A 20,278-nucleotide genomic window follows, 5' to 3' on the forward strand; every position below is an offset into this window, starting at 1 on the left:
TGAGGCGCAAAGGTGAGGCCAGGATCAAAAGTGACCCTAAGACCGCAAGCTTGAAAGTATGGGGTGAGGCAGGTACTGTCAACCTGCAGGGAGAGTGAAGAAGGAGGATCAGTGTTATGAGGAGGAAAAATAAGAAACTCTGTTTTAGAGAGAGTGGGTTTCAGAAAGCAGGAGGACTTCCCACTACAGCCAGTGTAAGTAGTCAAACCATTTAAGAACGATTTGATAACTCACATGGGATCTGTTGGGTGCCCATTGCTATCTCCCCTCGAGATGAAAGCTCCGAAAAGGAGCCTAATTTAGCTGCAGTGAGCAAAGCAATGCGATGAGCATCAGCTACACATTGGCTCAGTGCTCATTGAAGTGGTCATTTAACTAGAATATCAATTTATAGTTTAGTAAACACCCTGTGTATGGAATAATTAGAGTACATTGTATGTTTGCAAATTGTATTGCCATTATTATAATCGGCTGTCTGAATAATCTAACCTGCTATGTTTTGATTGAAACATTTCTTTGCTTGGATTAAAGGTTGGTCAGTTTACAGTACAGCCACACAATTTGCCAGTTATGAAGCAGTCTGTAAAAGAACGACTAGGACCTGTCCCTTCAACCAACATGGAACCAGCCGAGGCCCAAAGTGCTAATGCAGAGAGTGTTCAGGTATGTTTCTGGAACATTTCTTATAAACTTTTTCTTGTAACCGTTTTGAAGTGCTGGTTAAAGCATTAGTTGACCCTTAAACTGGTCCTTAATTAATAGATATGACTAAACATAAAGTAGTTAAGCACTTTCTAGTTATGGAGATTGACAACACTGGGTAGCTTCCCTGTAGGTGTGGGTTTGTGTTTTTCTTCTCTTGAGCAACTTTGATTTGTATTCGTTTGAAGTTGATCTTTTAACATCATAAACAACAAAAATTGCAGCTGAAGAAAACTACAGAACCAAGTCACCAGTGGGACCTACCAGGCCGGTACAATTGCTTAACCTTAACAATACAGATAAGAGGAAAACAAATCAAGCACTCAACCCAAAAGAAATTGGGTGGCGCTACATGATAAGAATTTGAATTAAATTCCCAGATATTAATTTGGTGACTGGAGGATAAACCAATTTCAAGAAATACAGCCATTAATTTCTAACACCTCAATTTCTCTGTGATATTAATCATTATCCTGTGAATAGTTGAACAATTAAGGATTAGTGAGTGCTATAAGGCTTTATTAAATTCGGCTAATCAATAGCCTCATTCATCCCATTAAACATCCATTATTATTATTATTACACTAATCCTGTAAGGAGGAGATAATTCAGCTTGTTATTTACAGGATAATGATTGGAATCACTGAACGATTGTGGTGTTAGAATTATATGGCTTGATTTCTTGAAATTGACTTATACTCAAGGCGCCAAATCATTGTCTGGGAATTTATTTCTGATTTTTAACAGGCATCACCCATGTTTTTTTGTTTCTTGTTTTTTTTCACTGTTGATGTGGAAACATCCCTCCTAGCCATGATAGACTGTCAAGGAAACACATATATATATTTTTTTTTTATATATATATTCTGAATTGTTTCATTTTCATCAATCTATAATACGTATGTGTTAAAATAATCGTAGAAACTTTAAGTATATATTTTGGCTATTTCTTCCTCATACACCTTTTGACTTCAATGGAGATAATTTCTCAATATAGGCAAATACATATGTTATACACTTTCTTTATACACCATGCACCAAATAACACTTTATTTTGGTATGTTACTTTACCACTTTATAAAAAAAATCACATGAAGTTTTCACCATTATCTGCAACAAAATGTAAAGGACAGGTGGCAGTGATGGATCCTAGAAGGAATACAGTTTTGAAGCATTAGTTAATACTGGAGGAACTGGATCCCTAGTAATTATGTAGTGTGAATATAAATGGATTTGGGTAGGCAGTAATGCTCATTGCTTGCTCCATTTGATTTAATTTTGTTTTGCTTTGTTAATGTAATAATGTGTTTGAGCATCACAAAGAGGGATTCATGGCAATTGATAATACAGCCACATTGTATCTGAAGTGTAATAAAGTGTGTATATGTGCTTCCCTAACACTCAAGAAATAATAAAACCAGAAACAAATATACCAGTAAATACTCCTTAGTGCATCAGTGGATAATAAGTGCAAAATATAAATACAAACATATACTTGACCAAAAGATACTGACTGGTAACCATACTCAAACACTATTGAGTTATATTTGTACCCAGAGTATGACTCAAGTGTCCCTTTAATTTGTGTGCAGCTTTTCACAAAGAAAGTAAACAAATAAGAACTGCAGAAGTGATGCTTACTTGTTAAAATAGAAATGTTACTGATATTGTGGATACTTATGAAATTGGAATTTCATCTGTCTGTCCAAGAACATAACTCGTGCAGTCTGTTTTTCTTCGTCATTTCTTTATATTGTCAACCAGCGTTTTGTAAGTTCTATGCATGGTACCCCTGAAACTCACAAGATATAATAATCCATTTGTTAATCATTGCTTCAAACTTTTTTTTTTTTGCGTTCTTTTGGATCAACAGCAAAAAACTAAAATGAGGAATGCTGAACTTGATGGACGCCAGTCTCTTTTCAGCTATGTAACTGTAACTATTGTGAATACCTGCAATGTTTCATGCCAATTTATTATGTTTTATCTATATATTAGGAAGGATGATAAAATTACATATTTGAGCATACTTATATTTTTTTCTAGAATGTAACCAAAGTATCAATAAAAGACAGGTTGGGGTTTATCGAGAAACACACTTCTACTGCCACAGAAAAGGTCAGAAACACATGATTCATGTTTAAATTATTTGTATGGTATAGTTCCGGAAATAATTGACCATTCATAGTTCGATTGCTTCTAGTATTTTCTTGCATTCTTTGGTAGACAGATTGGTTACGGATAAAGTTCCATTATTCAAAAAGAAAGGAATTGAATAAATTCAGCTCTAACTCTCTGCTAGAATACCCACTTCTGCTTGTGGGTCAGTGCCAAAAACAAAATTGTTTCCAAACTGGACCTATGCAAAATTGTTGGACTTTAACCCCTTAAGGACAGCGGGCGTGCTATGCTGTCCTTGGGGACCCGGCTCTAAATGCTGGTGGGCGGAATAGAACGTCCACGCTGTCCTTCCCACTTACCTGCTTGCTGGCGATCGCAATGGGGGGGGACTTGCCTGGCATTCCAGGGAGTCTCCCTGCTTCTGATCCCGCTCTCCTGGGCCATGTGATCGAGAGGTCCTTGTGAGGACCTCAAGATCACATGGAAGGAATAGCTGTCCATAGCATTGTCAGCAGGGGGAGTGTCTGGAATGATAGGTAGTCCCCCTGCTGCCTGTAAAAAAGTTAAATAAAAGTTAAAAACCGTTTAAAATTAAATATATACGTGGATTATATATAAGATCAACGTTTCAGTTCTCTAAGGAACTTTCGTCGGGATCCTGACAAAAGTTCCTTAGAGAACTGAAACGTTGATCTTCTGTGGCAGATGCCTGAATAAAAAGCTAATTTTTTTTCACAATATTTTCGAAGTCCTTGGATTGCAATCATTACTTTATTTCTATTATTTGTCTTTTAAGCACCGGGCTTTTTACTATTAATCCAGGAGTGCAAGCAATTGGAACTTTTTATATATATATATATATATATATATATATATATATATATATATATATATATATATCTATATATATCTCAAAATACACATAGAATGATAATAAAGGAAATATAGTGTTTAACTCACTATTTAGGTGGCATGCCCCCGCCATCCTCCCCATAGGGAATTTTAGAAAAATTTACTGGCTTCTTACTTACTGGCGTTCAAATTACTTTGTTGCATTTTTCACACACAAGCAAATATTAACGCTACCTTTGGCCAGTGTTTGTGACTAAGTGGCTACTAAAAAAGACTGGACATACCCCATTTGCAATACCTTGGGTTGTCTACTATTGCAAATGGTATGCCATCATGGGGGTAATTCTCATTCATGGGCTACCATACGCTCTCAAAGGCAACATAACCAATCTGGCGAATTTCCATGTGAAAATACTGTAACATGCTTTTTTTGACCCTATAACTTCCCAAAACACCATAAAACCTGTACATAGGGGGTACTGTTTTACATGTGAGACATGGCTGATAAAAATATGTGTATTTTATTGCAGTAAAGGCTAACCGTATTATGACATTCACAGTTAAAATGCCATGAACTAAATTTTTAAATCTTTTTTCTCACTTTTTTCTTATATTTTATTCATATTAAATTATGTTTCATAGCTAAATTATGATAAATGAAAACCCTGTTTCTCCAACGCATGTTGGAACCTTACATCTTTTTGGAGAGAGGCGCTGCTGAGAAAAATATTCATTGAGTTAAAAATTAAACATTTAAGATTTTCTGTGGCGATCTGATTCTGTCTCTATGCCCATGGCTAGTGGATTTTGCCACTTTGCCCATGGCTAGTGGATTCTGTCACTCTGCCCTGTGCTAGTGGATTCTGTCACTCTGCCGTACACTAGTGGTTGCTTGAGAATGTTACTCTTTTTACATGGAACAAAAGCTTGTGTTTTAATTATATCCTACACTACAAATACTTTAAAACAATATACATTATTTAAGGAATATCAATTTCAGTAATGCGTGTCCGTTGTATGTAGGTGTTAATTTAGGGAAACAAATTCTTTCAGCTTTATGTTCATCTCACGGTTGAATCTATAGTTCTTTTGTATGCACATAGATCTGTATTAAACTTGAGGGTTTTTTTTTTTTTATTCACATTTAGGTGCTGTCCACCTCCACTGGTCTTACAAAAACCGTTTACAATCCAGCAGCTTTAAAAGCCATGCAGAAATCCATGTCCTACCCAACATCAATGGACAACAGTGAGGCACTGAAAAAGAAACAGGTGAACTACAACTTTTATACTCCATGTCTTATTTACATAGGTCAATTTATAAAATATCCATTTATGAATGTTGGTCTTTGTATTGATGAAATGCATAATGCATTTTGTTAATTCAGATTAATGGGTAGCAGTTATGGAAAAGAAAAAAAAATCAATTTGCTTACATGAAATGTATAAAGCTGATTAGTACATCAATTATGGAATACTCCAAGCACTTTATCATCTTTGATGTCTGTGGTACCTATTCTAAGCTCTTCTGAGCGTTCAGGCAGCCTGACTAGTGAAATACTGTATTCTTTATGCAAGTTTTGTCTTGTGCAAAAATATTGTGTGCATTGTTGATTAAATATGGAGATGGTGCTTAATTAGGAAGCTAAGTGAGCTGTGCCTCATGCAGTACAACCTCTGCTTAAAACGTTACTCCTACAGACTAATTGTATGACCATATATTTACACTGTTGAATGCAGATTACTTTCTCTCGTGTTAATTACCTTTCTTTGTACAATTCTACAGGAAGCAATGAAACTTCAACAAGATGTACGGAAAAAGAAACAGGAGATATTGGAGAAGCACATAGAGACACAGAAGGTGAGAACATTTCAGTTAATTTCTATTTTTTATTTTATTTTTTTGACTATGTATGAACATATTAAGTGCAGTTTAAGGGGAAAAACGTAATAAAATGAACTTATTCATGTGTTTTTGTATGAATCTATATGTAATTGGTATAATATTCCATGTTTTCTATAGCCTGAATACTAAGTAATTCACTGGCATTAAAAATATGCAGGCCTGTGATTACACCTAATGTGCTTTCTAAATGTAAGACAAAAAAAGAGTCTTACATCTTTAAATTTTTGCACATAATAGGCTCAAAAGAGTCCTTCTCCCCTTAGAAAAGACCCACAATATGTGGTAGTATCATACATTTCTGTAAACTTAAAGGACCACTCTAGGCACCCAGACCACTTCAGCTTAATGAAGTGGTCTGGGTGCCAGGTCCAGCTAGGGTTAACTAATTTTTTTATAAACATAGCAGTTTCAGAGAAACTGCTATGTTTATCAATTAGTTAAGCCTTCCCCTATTTCCTCTAGTGGCTGTCTCACTGACAGCCGCTAGAGGCGCTTGCGCGATTCTCACTGTGAAAATCACAGTGAGAGCACGCAAGCGTCCATAGGAAAGCATTATGAATGCTTTCCTATGTGACCGGCTGAATGCGCGCGCAGCTCTTGCCGCGCGTGCGCATTCAGCCGACGGGGAGGAACGGAGGCGGAGAGGAGGAGGAGAGCTCCCCGCCCAGCGCTGGAAAAAGGTAAGTTTTAACCCTTTACAGAGCCGGGCGGGAGGGGGTCCCTGAGGGTGGGGGCACCCTCAGGGCACTCTAGTGCCAGGAAAACGAGTATGCTTTCCTGGCACTAGAGTGGTCCTTTAATGTTGCTTAATAGTTTAAGAAGAGTTTAAAAAATACTGCACAGTTCAAAATGGCTACCACACCATATGATAAATGTGAATCAACATCACATCTTAACATAATACAGCAAGTTGCAAATCTGTAGCATAAAATGTTCTGGGGAATATATATATATTTTTTTAATATTTAATAAAATTGGTTGATAGTAAAGGCATAATGCACCTTGCATCTCAACCATCCTGCAAAATTTGAAGAGTTTCTGGCAATCCGTTGGTGTTTTATCTGCATTTCATAAAACACTGTGGCATAATAATAAACATAATTTAGATAACCTTAAAACAAAAACTATACTTGACCACCTTGTCATTTTATGTGGTAAAAGTTTATTGTGCCCATTTATAATTATTATATACTTATGAGTAACTGTATGAATTGGTTATAAGTGTGTAAATGAACAGCAACTTTCAAGCAAAATCCGCTGAGACTCAAAGGAACTTAACTATTTTAGTATTCAGTGTAAATATGTAATTTTTCTGTTTGTGATTTTCAGATTCTTATATCAAAAATAGAGAAAAATAAGAACATGAAGTCAGAAGACAAAGCAGAAATCTTGAAGACTTTAGAGACTTTAACCAATAGCATTACAAAATTAAGAGATGAACTGAAAGCAGGCTCATCCACTGGAAATGTCATGCGAATTAATAAAAGCAGAGCTCAGGTATGTCTGTTTGCATGATCCTTTTTGAAAAACAAAAGACAATGTCATTTTCTATGATCCTCCCCCTCCCATGTGTTAAATACATTCTTTTCGTTAAGTCTTTCTCATTTTTTTCTTTGTTTAATCTTATCTCCTTACTTTAGACACAAAAGGAACTATTAGACACAGAGCTAGACCTGTACAAGAAAATCCAGGCTGGGGAAGATGTAGCAGAACTACGAAGGAAATACACAGAATTGCAACTTGAAGTAAGTGGTGCATTTTATTGTTGTGATATGTAGCTTAACAAGTTATGCAAACAGATCGAAAGCCATAAACCGCTAAATTAGAGCCCACTTAATAATGATGCACACTGAATTACAGTTACAACTTGTCCATTGTGGGCCATGCAGTATAACAATTCCACATCAAGTGCAAAAATTTAAAAAAAAGTCGTCTACTCTTGTAACATACAATAAAGTTATATATATATATATATATATATATATATATATGTATATATATATTTTTATTAAAAATGGGGGAGGTAAACAGCTGCTGAATGTGTCATACTGATATGACACTTATTTTACTACCTGGCTTAACAAATGATACTCTTGTAAATGATGCCTTATCTTTACTGTCACAAATTGTAATTAAGCTGAAAATGTAGCTGCTTAAAAATATAGTTAATTTGTGCAGAATGCTTATCGACCTCTTTAACGCCGACGGATGTCCCCGCCACCCTATGTACTTAGGCAGTCCCCAGGATCGCAATCGTTTGCAGGTCTGAGTGAGAGTCCAGGCAGTCGCCCTCCAGCAGATTCGGCCCTCCCTGGCCAGATGATTGCTAGGATATGGACATAGATGTATAGATATATAAATCATTGTTAAACACAGATCTGCACACCAGTCAACCCATTAGACTTGCTTTTCCCACAGAAATAACAAATTTTTGCCTCATTTTATATGTATGTACATAATATATATATATATGTGTATATATATATATATATATATATATATATTTATGTGTATGTATATCTTTATTTAACCATGTAACTTTCCAAGACACCATAAAACCTGTACTTGGGGGATATTGCTATACTCTGGAAACTTAGCTGAACAAAAAATATCAGTGTTTCAGAAAGTGTCGTTTTTGTTTTTTTGTTGTTGCATTTTTCACACAAACGGCATTTTCACTGACGATATTATCATTGTGATATGTGTTACTAATATTTGTGTTCCGCAGTCTCATGAGTATAGCAATAACCCCTATGTACAGGTTTTATGGTGGTTTCAAAAGTTACAGGGTAAAATATCAAGCTTGCGCATTTCAGTTTTTTACAGATTGGTTATGTTGTCTTTTGAGACCGTATGGTAGCCCAGGAATGAGAATTACCCCAATGATGGCAAGCCATTTGTAAAAGTAGACCACCAAAGGTATTGCAAATGGAGTATGTCCAGTCTTTTTTAATAGCCACATAATACAAAACACTGGCCAAGTTAGCATTCATATTTGTTTTTTGCATTTTTCACACACTGGCTAACTTTGGCCAGTAAAAAAGACTAGACTTACTTCATATTGGCAAATGGTATGCCATCATGGGGGGACCAACTACATATTAATGTCTGTATTTAGAATTTAATGTCCTAAAAGTCCCAGTTGATCTAATAGTCAGATGTCCTAATGCTTTTGTTCATATAACGTTTGTACAAATATGTAAAATAATCATATTTAAAAATTGTGGAGGCACATACTAGGTGCACTCTTAAAAATGTGTATTATATGCTTTTGGAATCTGACTGACAGTATTGTATTCAGTGTCTCTAATTTGTATGTGAATGTGGTTAAATCTTTAAAAATACACAGTATGGTGTGGAGGTTGTTTTAAATTTTCCATGTGTTACAGGCATGGTATAGAAATATAATTAACTTTATAAACAATATCCTTGAAGTTATCAACCTTTATGTCTGCTAAGCCTGATTAAGAAACGAGTTATGTAAAAAAAACAGCATTAGTTGTAATTGTATCTGTTAATCATTGGCAATCTGCAAAACGGATTAAGGGAGATGTACCAGGAGCAGGTGACTGCATTTTGATTTTGAGCCAGCTAAAGGTGTTTTGGTATTGCTGATATTTTGTGATCTTAGAATTGTCTGGCTTTATCATACAAAACATTTTTTTTCATTTAACATTGCCAGATTCCTTTAAAAATGTTTTTTTTACATATTCAATATGTTCTGTCCAAAAGGCAGCAAAGCGTGGAATTCTATCTTCTGGTCGTGGTCGAGGAGCCCACCCTAGAGGAAGGGGTATATCACGTGGCAGAGGTCGGGGATCACGTGGTAGGGGGAGAGGTGTCCCGCATCATGCTGTGGTCGATCACCGGCCGAGAGCTTTAGAAATAACTGGATTTACTGAGAGTGACAGAGAGGACCTGCTTCCTCATTTTGCGGTAGGTCACATTAGAATTGTTAGTTGATGTATTTATTCTTATTTATCTACAGTATTTGTTATTGAAATTATTATTTTTATTATTTATATTAGATTATTCAAGTTACTATGCAGGTAATTAAATGAACAGTAGTAGTAGTATTTGTTGTTGTTGTTGTTACTCTTTTCCCTTCCCTTACTTATTGCCCCAAAGGCCATGAGCTTCCTCCCTTTGATTTAGAGGGCACCATTAGTAGTTCATTTAATTACCTACATAGTAACTTGAATGCTATAATATAATTAATAATTTCAATAATAAATATATATATAAATAAAAACCAAGAGGGCTGCACACACATTTATTAAGAAAACATGGATGGATATATATGTATGTATGTATGTGTGTATGTATATGAAACAACTGTACCTTGCACTCAGACTCCAACTCCCAAGACCGGGTGCACTACCAGGGCTCCAAACATCCAAATGGTTGTAATAGAAGGCTGCACTCACGGTTTCCATAAAATATAACTTTTAATCAGTCTTGTTAAAAAAAATCAAACATTTCAGTCCTACTTGAGGACTTTCATCAGGATTATATAAGTGAATAAACCAAAAATAGATAAACGTAAATTAAATAAACCTGACAACAGGAAAAATAAATGACGATACAAATTTTTTGCATACCTATTCATATTGATATATAATCAATAAATGAAAAGTCCTCAAGTAGGACTGAAACGTTGATTGATTTTTTTTAACAAGACTGATTAAAAGTTATATTTTATGGAATTTGTGAGTGCAGCCTTCTATTACAACTATATGTATGTGTGTGTGTATATATATATATATATATATATATATATATATTACACTCGCACAAACTATATTGGCTAAAAAGCTGTTCTATTTATGTAGACACAGCAGCATCTAATATGTAATTACAGTAATGAAATGGGTGCACTCATGTTTTTGGTTTTTTTTTGTGGAAAAAAACGTAACTCCTTTTATTGCCTGTGAGCAAAAATGGACACACTGTCTCAATCGACGTTTCGAACCCAACCTGGGTCTTTCTCAAGATCAACTAGTGAAGTAAAACAATGTACAATAGATACAGTGAAGTGTAAAGTGACTTGCCAATCCAAGTGCATTCTTACAGGTCTTGGACATTAAAATATAATTTGAAGTGGATCGCTGTCATCACCGAATAAGAAGAGTACTGAAAATTACTGCAAGAACTCTTTGAGCTCACATTTTTTGCATACCTATTCATATTGATAGGTTTACGTACACATTAATTTCCAGTATCGCATTCATATTTTCTTATATCCCCATTGTTTTATTGTTTATATAGTTTTATTTATTCATATTACAATTTTTTTTCATTCATCATTTTTGATTTCTGATTTTCACTTTTATTTTTACCCATATATTTTTCTATTTTTTTATTCATTTTTTTTATGTATTTCTTATTTCTTATTTTTATTTTATTCTTTATCTTTCTTATTTATTTTTTTTATACATATTTAATTTTTTAATGTTTTTATTTGTTACTATTTTTTTTTTCCATTTCTTTCTGATTTTATTTTTAATTCTCATTCCTTAGTTTTTATGTTTATTAGTATTTATTTGTATCGTCATTTATTTTTCCTGTTGTTAGGTTTATTTAATTTCCGTTTATCTATTTTCGGTTTATTCACTTTTTCTCACACTTTTATATATCATTTAGCTGTCACACACTCTTACTCAATACTTCCTACATTTATTTATTTATTTATTTATTTTCCACACACTTCACTGTGGTTTATTGGCCTGCTCACTCCCTGATGAAAGTTCCTGCGTGAACTGAAAGACCGTTTGGGAGCTTCAATAAAGAACCTCTACTTTTTTTTTTTTTTTTTTTCTTTTCCAAAAGAGTGCAGACTACCTTTTACATTTTTGATATATATTTATTCCAGCGCACTTGCTTATTCACTAAACAATTATTTCAAATCTCACAGATTGTAATAGTTTTACTTAAAAACACCTCACATAGGCAAAAAAATAATGGGGGCTTAGTTACATAATATGATCATATATTGCATAAGCCTGCCACAACGTCAATGTACCCCATTCTTGGCAGGTCTTACTCTAACAGCCTAATGCCTGCTCTGCTAAAAGTAACATTTTTCAGATTAATAAATAATTTTAAAAGTTCATTTAAAAATTTTGAATAATTTGAAAAGATTTCCAATAATAATTATTCAAGGCCATAGTAGGAAGAATTAATTGCTAGCTCATTAAAGTACACTTTTATTTATTTTAGAATAGGCAAAGCATTTTCTGTACATACTCCAGTTACATTCTTTTTTTTTTTTTTATTCTAGCAATTTGGTGAAATTGAAGACTACCGGATAGATGATTCTTCTCTTCATGCAATAATTACTTTCAGGACCAGAGTTGAAGCAGAGGCCGTAAGTTATACCTTTAAGAATGAATAGAACTGTTTTTAAATAGTAAAAAAAATATTGACTGAGCACCTATGCAATTTTTATTTGCATCAAAGTGTTTTGGATTACATATTTAGACAACTGGACTACACACACACACACTCACTCACTCACTCTAGAGCATGGCTGTTCAAAAGGTGGAACCCCAGATGTTGAACTACAACTGCCACTATGCATTGACATCCTTTATAATGCGAAAGCATCATGGGAGTTGTAGTTTTATATCTGGAGTTGCCCCTTGCCCACAGCAGATTGTTAAAATGTCTATGATTTTAATTAATTTTTCGACGTTGTAAAACATATTTTGCAAGGAGTGAATTACTATTTTAAACCTAAAACTTTGCAAAATTTGACATGCTGATATTACAACTTTTGGAACACACCAGACCATGCTTGTCCCACTATGGCAGACACCCCATATTTGTTTTCTGTTCTCAAGTACAGTCATATCCCACGGATATATATTTTTTCCCTAACCCTTCACTTAATTCAGCTTGTAATTCTAAACCTTTTCCTACTCATACTCCAAACTCTAACCATTGCGTAATCCTACTGATGAGCATATCTATAATTCATTCCTAATCTCACTTCTCAATGGATTCCGTATGGTGAAGTCCGTACAGAGGGATTTCCTAGCTTCCACAGTACAGAGGACTCTGTAAGCCCTCTATAATGTGTGTTCCAGCATTAAAGGGAGATTTCTCATTAGCTCTCACTTTTCAAGGAAGTGTTCACAAAGGCAGTGCAAGTCACATGTAGGGAGGTGTGACTAGATTTAGAGAATTGAGCAGTGAGACTGCAGGGGCATGATCTATACACCTAGTAGTTTCATTAAGCTAAAGTTCGTTTAGTGACTAGTGCAATGTAACATATGAAGATATGTTTGAGTAGGTATGGAAGACTACATATTTAAATGAAATTTGCAGCCTCGCAAAGTTGCTCTTTCAATTGCATGGTTCATAACTTTAGTTAATATTTAAAGATCTAGCGCATTACTGTTTACTAGATCGACCCCCTGACTAAGTGAGAGCCAATCACAGTGTTCACATTGCCTTCACTTACAGCCAATGCAAGAAACTACTGGTTTATCGGGTTAATTACTGCCATTCCCTGACTTGCTGATTCTGGAATGCACTGCTGCAGGTGGGCATCAGACGCCTATCAGGCCACAAAATCACTGTGAATTGACAGTTACAGTTGTTGTATGACATGTAAGACCCAAGTAGACCGCTTCACATGTGATTCTGTCCAATTATTGATACCACAATTGCTGTGATCGTGGCATGCGCTGTTCTTAATGGAGTTTCACCACTGGCTGCATATTAAGGCCATATCAAGTCCAGGTGTCGACTGTCTTTGCAATCTGTCACTTTGGGGGGACTCCCTAATTTCTATTTCAGTGATACCTCACTACTGACCCTGACAAGACAGTCAAGCGTTTTTTTTTTTTTTTTTTTATAGTGCACTTTTTCTGACTGGTGCATGTAACATATCTGCTAGTTAAAAGCGGTGTTCATACCATATGATGGTTATCAAATGAAAATATGTAACTGCTGAGCCATCATTTGCAAAAACAATAATAATAATAATGAAACTTGAATGAAAGGAGCAATGATTTAAGTCAGTGGTTCCCAATCCAGTCCTCAAGTAACCCCATACCAGTCCAGAATTTAGGGATTACCCTGTTGTGTCTAAAGTGTTTTTTTTTTCTTCTAAAAACACCTTAGACACAACTGGGTAATCCCTAAATCCTGGACTGGAAGGTGGTACCTGAGGACTGGGTTGGGAACCACTGATTTAAGTTATTATAAGTAAAAAGTTGTAGTAAAGTGTGCCATTAAAATGTGTGATGTTAAAATGATTGTTGGTTTGAACTGTGTTCTAGAAATTAATTTTCAACTTCTATACTGCATTTAAAGGCATTTTGTGTGTCACTTTGACACCTAGTAGGATTCATTAGCTCTGCTTAGCACATGCTGTGGTTACATAAAACCTAACTTACTGACTTTTCAAGGCATATTTGCTGTTTCTTTAAATGTGGTTTAAGTAGGTTTGTTGTATGGGATCCATGATATTTAATTTAGTATGTAGTTTGCTGGTTGTGTTGGGATCCAACTTGCTGTTTTCTTAGAACACGCTAGAGAAGCGGTGGCAGGGTTATCAGTAAAACATTCATTGTTTAAAGCCTTTTAAAAAAGATTTAAAACTTGTTTCTGATCTGAAATGTCACATCTAAATACTATTAACAAATTGACTTGTGTGACATTATTATGAGATTATGAACAGAAGAGCCATGTCCTGCATGGTAATGAGTTTAGAATCCTTTAAATATACCATAAATTTATATGTACAGATTTAAAATTTATACCTGGGGACTTCAATATCACACAACTCATGTTCAGCTGTCATTGAACATGTAATTGTTTCTACATTTCACATTATGCTGTGCTTTAAGATTGTACTATAAATCTTCTATGACTGTCCCAGTTATTTGGGTATGTTGCTAACACTGATTTATGCTATTTCATGTTACTTTTATTTGAGCATACAATTTCCAAAGCAGCCACTTTATTCAGCTGTTACTAAGGGTGTTAGATTTTATTTTACATTTTTGAGGTGTTCTTTGGAGGTTAGTTGTCTTTTAAACTACTTTCAAGGAAAGATGGGGGAAAATAAGTGTCATACAGGAAATATTAAATTGGTATCACCACAAGTGTTCACTATAATTATCGGTAAAGTAAATTATAAATATATTTGATAATATGAGTAATAATGTTAGTATTATTTAAAGGAACCCTCCACACAAATATAAATCGCTATTTAGATCTGCTCCAAATGAAAACATATATTCGTTGAGTAATGCATGGGGGTATATCTACCTGCAGCCTTTGCAAACCCTCTTTTTTTTTTTTCCAGAACAGCACTTTTATAACTTGCAGTTAAAATGGGTGACTATAGACATAAAGCACTTAAGCTGAAAAACGTTGTGTGGATTGAATACTTTTATGTATAGTTACATGGAGCAGGTATCATTGAAAAGCTATTCAAAACAATAATTCTCAACCCAATATAATACAAATCGGTAATACTTAAAGGGAAACTATAGTACCAGGAAAGCAAAGTTGTTAAAAACACCTTCTGTTACTTACCTCCGTCCAGCGCCAATGTCCATCGGCGTGGGAGACCTACTGCGCATGCGCAGCAATGGCCGTGTTCGCATTGGGGTTTTCCCATAACAAAGCATTAAGCAATACTTTCCTATGGCCTTTTAGGTGATGCTGGACTTCCCCATACGTAGCATGACGACGTCCAGCGCCAGGTGACAAATAGTTGCCTAATAGCCTGCAAGTCCCTCTAGTGGGTGTTTGGTAGACAGTCACTAGAGGTGGAGTTAACTCATCACGCTAATTATTGCAGTTTCTTAAAAACTGCAATAATTAGCTTTGCAGGATTAAGAGATCTAGGACAGTGCACCAAGACCACTTCAGCTAAAGTGGTCATGGTACCTATAGTTTCCCTTTAATTTATATTGATCTGGTTGTAGATCTGTGGCTGTGATAAGGATACAGGAAAAATGGGGTTACAACTGAAAATCTAGAAAAAATAAATTAAAACAATACAAATTGCATAATACAGTTTGTGAATATACAAACACTGTAACAATTCACTCACAGGATATGAAGAAAATAAATAGCTCATGGCTGCTTCCCCATGATGTTGATTTGGACTATAAAACCCTCACTGCACCTCGGTCACCTATTTTCCTGGTAGAAAATAATCCACTCAAACACAGGATACATCTGATGTTGTCACGGAAAACTATTCAGGAGTGATGCATAAAATGCATATGCATTTTGTGTAACAATAGTAGACTTATATAATATATAACATATAATTATATAACCTTTAAAACACACATTTGCAAGAACACCTCACTCTCCTGTGTCCATTTATATGTTACCAAATACTCTAGTGGTTGAGTGAGTACATTTTGTGTTCGTCCTCCTAATTTCTTTTCTAGTCCCTTGTGGCGAGCTCCACAAGCCTCCCCAACTCACCTGTGTTTTATGTATTCTCACTGCATTTACCGTATTTATCGGCGTATAACACGCACCGGCGTATAACACGCACCTCATTTTTAGAAAGAAATTCCAGGAAATTTCCCCCCCTCCCATAGTATTCCCCCCCCCCCTCATCCCATAGTATTCCCCCCTCATCCCATAGTATTCCCCCCTCATCCCATAGTATTCTCCCCCCTCCCCTCCCATAGTATTCTCCCCCCTCCCCTCCCATAGTATTCTCCCCCTCCCCTGCCATAGTATTCTCCCCCCCTCCCCTCCCATAGCATTCCCCCCCCTCCCCTCCCATAGCATTCCCCCCCCTCCCCTCCCATAGCATTCCCCCCCCCTCCTCTCCCATAGCATTCTCCCCCCCCCTCCTCTCCCATAGCATTCTCCCCCTCCCCTCCCATAGTATTCTCCCCCCCTCCCCTCCCATAGTATTCTCCCCCTCCCCTCCCATAGTATTCCCCCCTCCCCTCCCCTCCCATAGTATTCCCCCCCTCCCCTCCCATAGTATTCCCCCCCTCCCCTCCCATAGTATTCCCCCCCTCCCCTCCCATAGTATTCCCCCCCTCCCCTCCCATAGTATTCTCCCCCCCCTCCCCTCCCATAGTATTCCCCCCCTCCCCTCCCATAGTATTCTCCCCCCTCCCATAGTATTCTCCCCCTCCCATTCTCCCCTCCCATAGTATTCTCCCCCCCTCCCATAGTATTCTCCCCCCCTCCCATAATGTACTTCCCCCCTCCCCTCCCCACCCATAGTGTACTTCCCCCCCCCCTCCCATAGTGTACTTCCCCCCCCCCCCCCCCCCCCCATAGTGTACTTCCCCCTCCCCTCCCATAGTGTACTTCCCCCTCCCATAATTACTTACCTGTCCTGAAGCGTGGGCCGGCTTCACAGCTTGCACCGCGGTACAGGAACTTTAATTTCATGTTCCGGTTTCCGGCGGGACTGAAAGGAAGTGTGCACACTTCCTTTCAGTCCCGCCGGAAACCGGAACATGAAATTAAAGTTCCTGTACCGCGGTGCAAGCTGTGAAGCCGGCCCACGCTTCAGGACAGGTAAGTAATTATGGGATATCGGCGTATAACACGCACCCACGATTTCCCCCCTATTTTCAGGGGGAAAAAGTGCGTGTTATACGCCGATAAATACGGTACTTCTTCATAAACTGGTTTACACTATTTGTAGCATACTCAGTTGTATTACAATTTGAGCTGTAACATCATTTGTCAGATATAGATATAGATATAGATATAAATATATATAAAGCTAGTCTGTAAAATATATATATATATATGATTCTTGAATTATACACACATTACATTTTACAGACTAGCTTTATATATATCTATATCTATATCTGACAAATGATGTTACAGCTCAAATTGTAATACAACTGAGTATGCTACAAATAGTGTAAACCAGTTTATGAAGAAGTAAATGCAGTGAGAATACATAAAACACAGGTGAGTTGGGGAGGCTTGTGGAGCTCGCCACAAGGGACTAGAAAAGAAATTAGGAGGACGAACACAAAATGTACTCACTCAACCACTAGAGTATTTGGTAACAAATATATATTAATTGTACGGATTGAGCAACCCACTCAGGATTTTTTAAAATAGATTTAATGTAACCATACAATTTCATTATTTTACAGCATGCAATGGCTATTGTTTACTTATCTCCTCCCCTCATTGTATGCAGAAAAGGGAGATGATCTAAAGCTCTGTCATGAAACCATTATTACATGTGTGAGAAAACGTATTATTATTTACATAGCGCCAGCAAATTCCGTAGCGCTGTACAATGGGTGGGACTAACACACGTAATGGTAACCAGACAAATGGACGCACAGGAACAGAGGGTTGAGTGCCCTGCTCAATGAGCTTACATGCTAGAGGGAGTGGGATATAGTGACACAAAGGGTATAAGTAGGGCTAATGAATAGTGGAGTGGAACATTCTAAAATACTTACTGAAGTGTTTATAGAAAAAATTCCAAAGGTTTACAGTCCAATAATGGTTAATTTAATAGGTTCTAAATATTTTGAAGAACAAAAAGCTTATAACTGATCAGGTACCTAGGAAACATTGCCACAATAATTTCTCATAAATATTGTTCTCTTTCCGTGTCCTTTTTGTTTTGACCCTAAACACCTTACATTAAGGCATTGGTGTTTTTATCTGAAGTGGTTTGAAGCATTTTAAACTTTGTTGTGTTTTATTACGACTTTGGGGAAAGAAAATGTGATTTGAAAAGTATGCAAGTCAAATTTCCCTTTAGTTTATAGAAGATCATTTTTAAAACGGTTTATTAGTAAGGTTTCATTGGTTACATAGGCAATGCATTCTAACAGTTCTTTCACTATTTTAACAGGCTTTTTACATTTAGATGTTTATATGGGAACCTTTGATATGATTTAAAATCTGTCCCTTCTCACTATATTTACATCCATTCAGGCTGCAATTCACGGAAAGCATTTTAAAGGACAAGACTTAAAATTAGCTTGGAATAAACCAGTTCAAAATACATCTAGCATGGAGGCTGAAGATGCTGAACAGGAGGAGGAAGATGTAAGTGTTAACACAATTCTATATGTGCATGTATGTAAAAGTGAAAATATTTAAAATTCCTTCTTTTTTATGGAATTGGGTGCACAGTTATCTTTAGCTGCTGAGCACGATTAGAGCAGAAGACTGCTGCAGGAGGCAAATTGATTCCCCTGGACCTAGATGGTGTAAAAACAGAAACTGCAATTTCAAATATTTAAAGTTTGTTGGAAAATGCCTTTTCATATGTAAAAACTAAACTTCTAAGATTTCCCTCAAATACTTTTCTTTCCACTTTAACTCTTTAAGTTGAGTTGGTCTTTTGGTAAAGAATAATCCATACAGAAAAAAAAATATTTTTATATGAAAAGTTCAAATGTGTTGTGTATATAAATACAATACCTAGGTGTTACTGTTGTAAATTACAGTATCTCTATTAGTTCTTTGTGAAATTCATATTTTGAACATTTTAGTTTCAGGAAGACTCCATTGTGGACGACTCATTGCTTCAGGATGATGACGAAGAGGAAGAAGATAACGAGTCACGATCTTGGAGAAGATGATTTCATTCAGACTGACCGGAAAATGCCTAGAAATCAATTTAAGATCACCTCATGCACTTTTCCATAAAATGTATTCCTACATTTATGTGAGAAAAGGTGTACTGGACACTTTGAAAAGCAGACTTGAAAGTTTTCTGTTTTTGTTACATTTCAGTAAATGATCGCACAACGCATCATACTATACACATATGCAATGTTTTATTATGCACACTTTGCTGGGTGTACAATTCTCTGGATCTTGTCGAATGCAAATGAACAATGTGTTTCTTATAACAGAATGAAAGTTTGCTTTAAAAATCTATGAATGTTTTCAGTCATGGGTTGATTGAACTGCTGAACTGAGGTCTCACATATTATGTATACATAATACATAGTGTTATGAGTAGGCTTTACTATGTAGTAGCCTTTTTGTTCAATTTATTTTGTGAACGTATTTTACCTTTGGATTTTAATAACATTGTATAACTGCTTTGCAAGCAAGTCCTTGTGACTTTAACGTGTTGAAAAAAAAATAAAGAAATGGAATGGTCCAAAAAAACAAAAAAAACACAAAAAAAAAATCTATAAGCAATAACGACAATAGAGCTTTGTTCGTAGTTGACAAAAGTGGGTTGGAAAAAAAACGAGAAATTGAAAAGAAACAAACCAAAAAAAAATAACCATTCCAATGGATTCAGCTTACTTACCCACACACATTCAAGAAAATATACAAACTGTTTTGTGGTGTCACTGTAAACCATAAACTTTATACATCAAACAAAATATGTGCAATTAGTTTTTGGAAAGTGCATTCACTTAATAAGGTGACTTAAAATTGCTCTTCGAAAGGCATCTCCGTATGTGTAAACTGAATTTTGAATTCAAAGAAAACACTTGTCCCTGCTAGTTATATTGGACCATCATTGTTCAAAGATCTAAGAAACTCTACAGGCATTGGTGAGTTAAAGATATTATGCGCATGCGTTTTATTATTTTATAGAATTTCATAGACCTCTATATAACATACTTTGTATTCAAAATCAAAAGGGCTGTGAATGTTAAAAATAAAGTATCTCAATTTATATTATTCCTCTATTGGTTTATGAATTGTTTATTAATATTAGTTGAAATACAGTTTT

The 20,278-nt window shown here is 35.8% G+C and overlaps 1 protein-coding gene across 4 annotated transcripts in view; it reads left to right on the forward strand.

Moving 5' to 3' along the window:
- RBM26 (RNA binding motif protein 26) overlaps nt 1–20,278 on the forward strand; it is a 68,023-nt gene that overhangs the window by 42,229 nt on the left and 5,516 nt on the right. For 3 of the 4 annotated variants that reach the window (XM_063425819.1, XM_063425817.1, XM_063425816.1), the window contains exons 14-23: nt 532–663; nt 2,749–2,820; nt 4,824–4,946; nt 5,461–5,535; nt 6,910–7,077; nt 7,221–7,325; nt 9,313–9,516; nt 11,861–11,947; nt 18,508–18,621; nt 19,071–20,226. In XM_063425819.1, the coding sequence (XP_063281889.1) occupies nt 532–663; nt 2,749–2,820; nt 4,824–4,946; nt 5,461–5,535; nt 6,910–7,077; nt 7,221–7,325; nt 9,313–9,516; nt 11,861–11,947; nt 18,508–18,621; nt 19,071–19,160 (1,170 nt within the window). In that variant the 3' untranslated portion in view covers nt 19,161–20,226. Of the gene's footprint in view, nt 1–531; nt 664–2,748; nt 2,821–4,823; nt 4,947–5,460; nt 5,536–6,909; nt 7,078–7,220; nt 7,326–9,312; nt 9,517–11,860; nt 11,948–18,507; nt 18,622–19,070; nt 20,227–20,278 lie in introns of those variants that run through there. The other variant, XR_010083984.1, reaches the window with a different exon arrangement.

Source organism: Pelobates fuscus, chromosome 1, assembly GCF_036172605.1.
Source record: "Pelobates fuscus isolate aPelFus1 chromosome 1, aPelFus1.pri, whole genome shotgun sequence".
Taxonomy (NCBI): domain Eukaryota; kingdom Metazoa; phylum Chordata; class Amphibia; order Anura; family Pelobatidae; genus Pelobates; species Pelobates fuscus.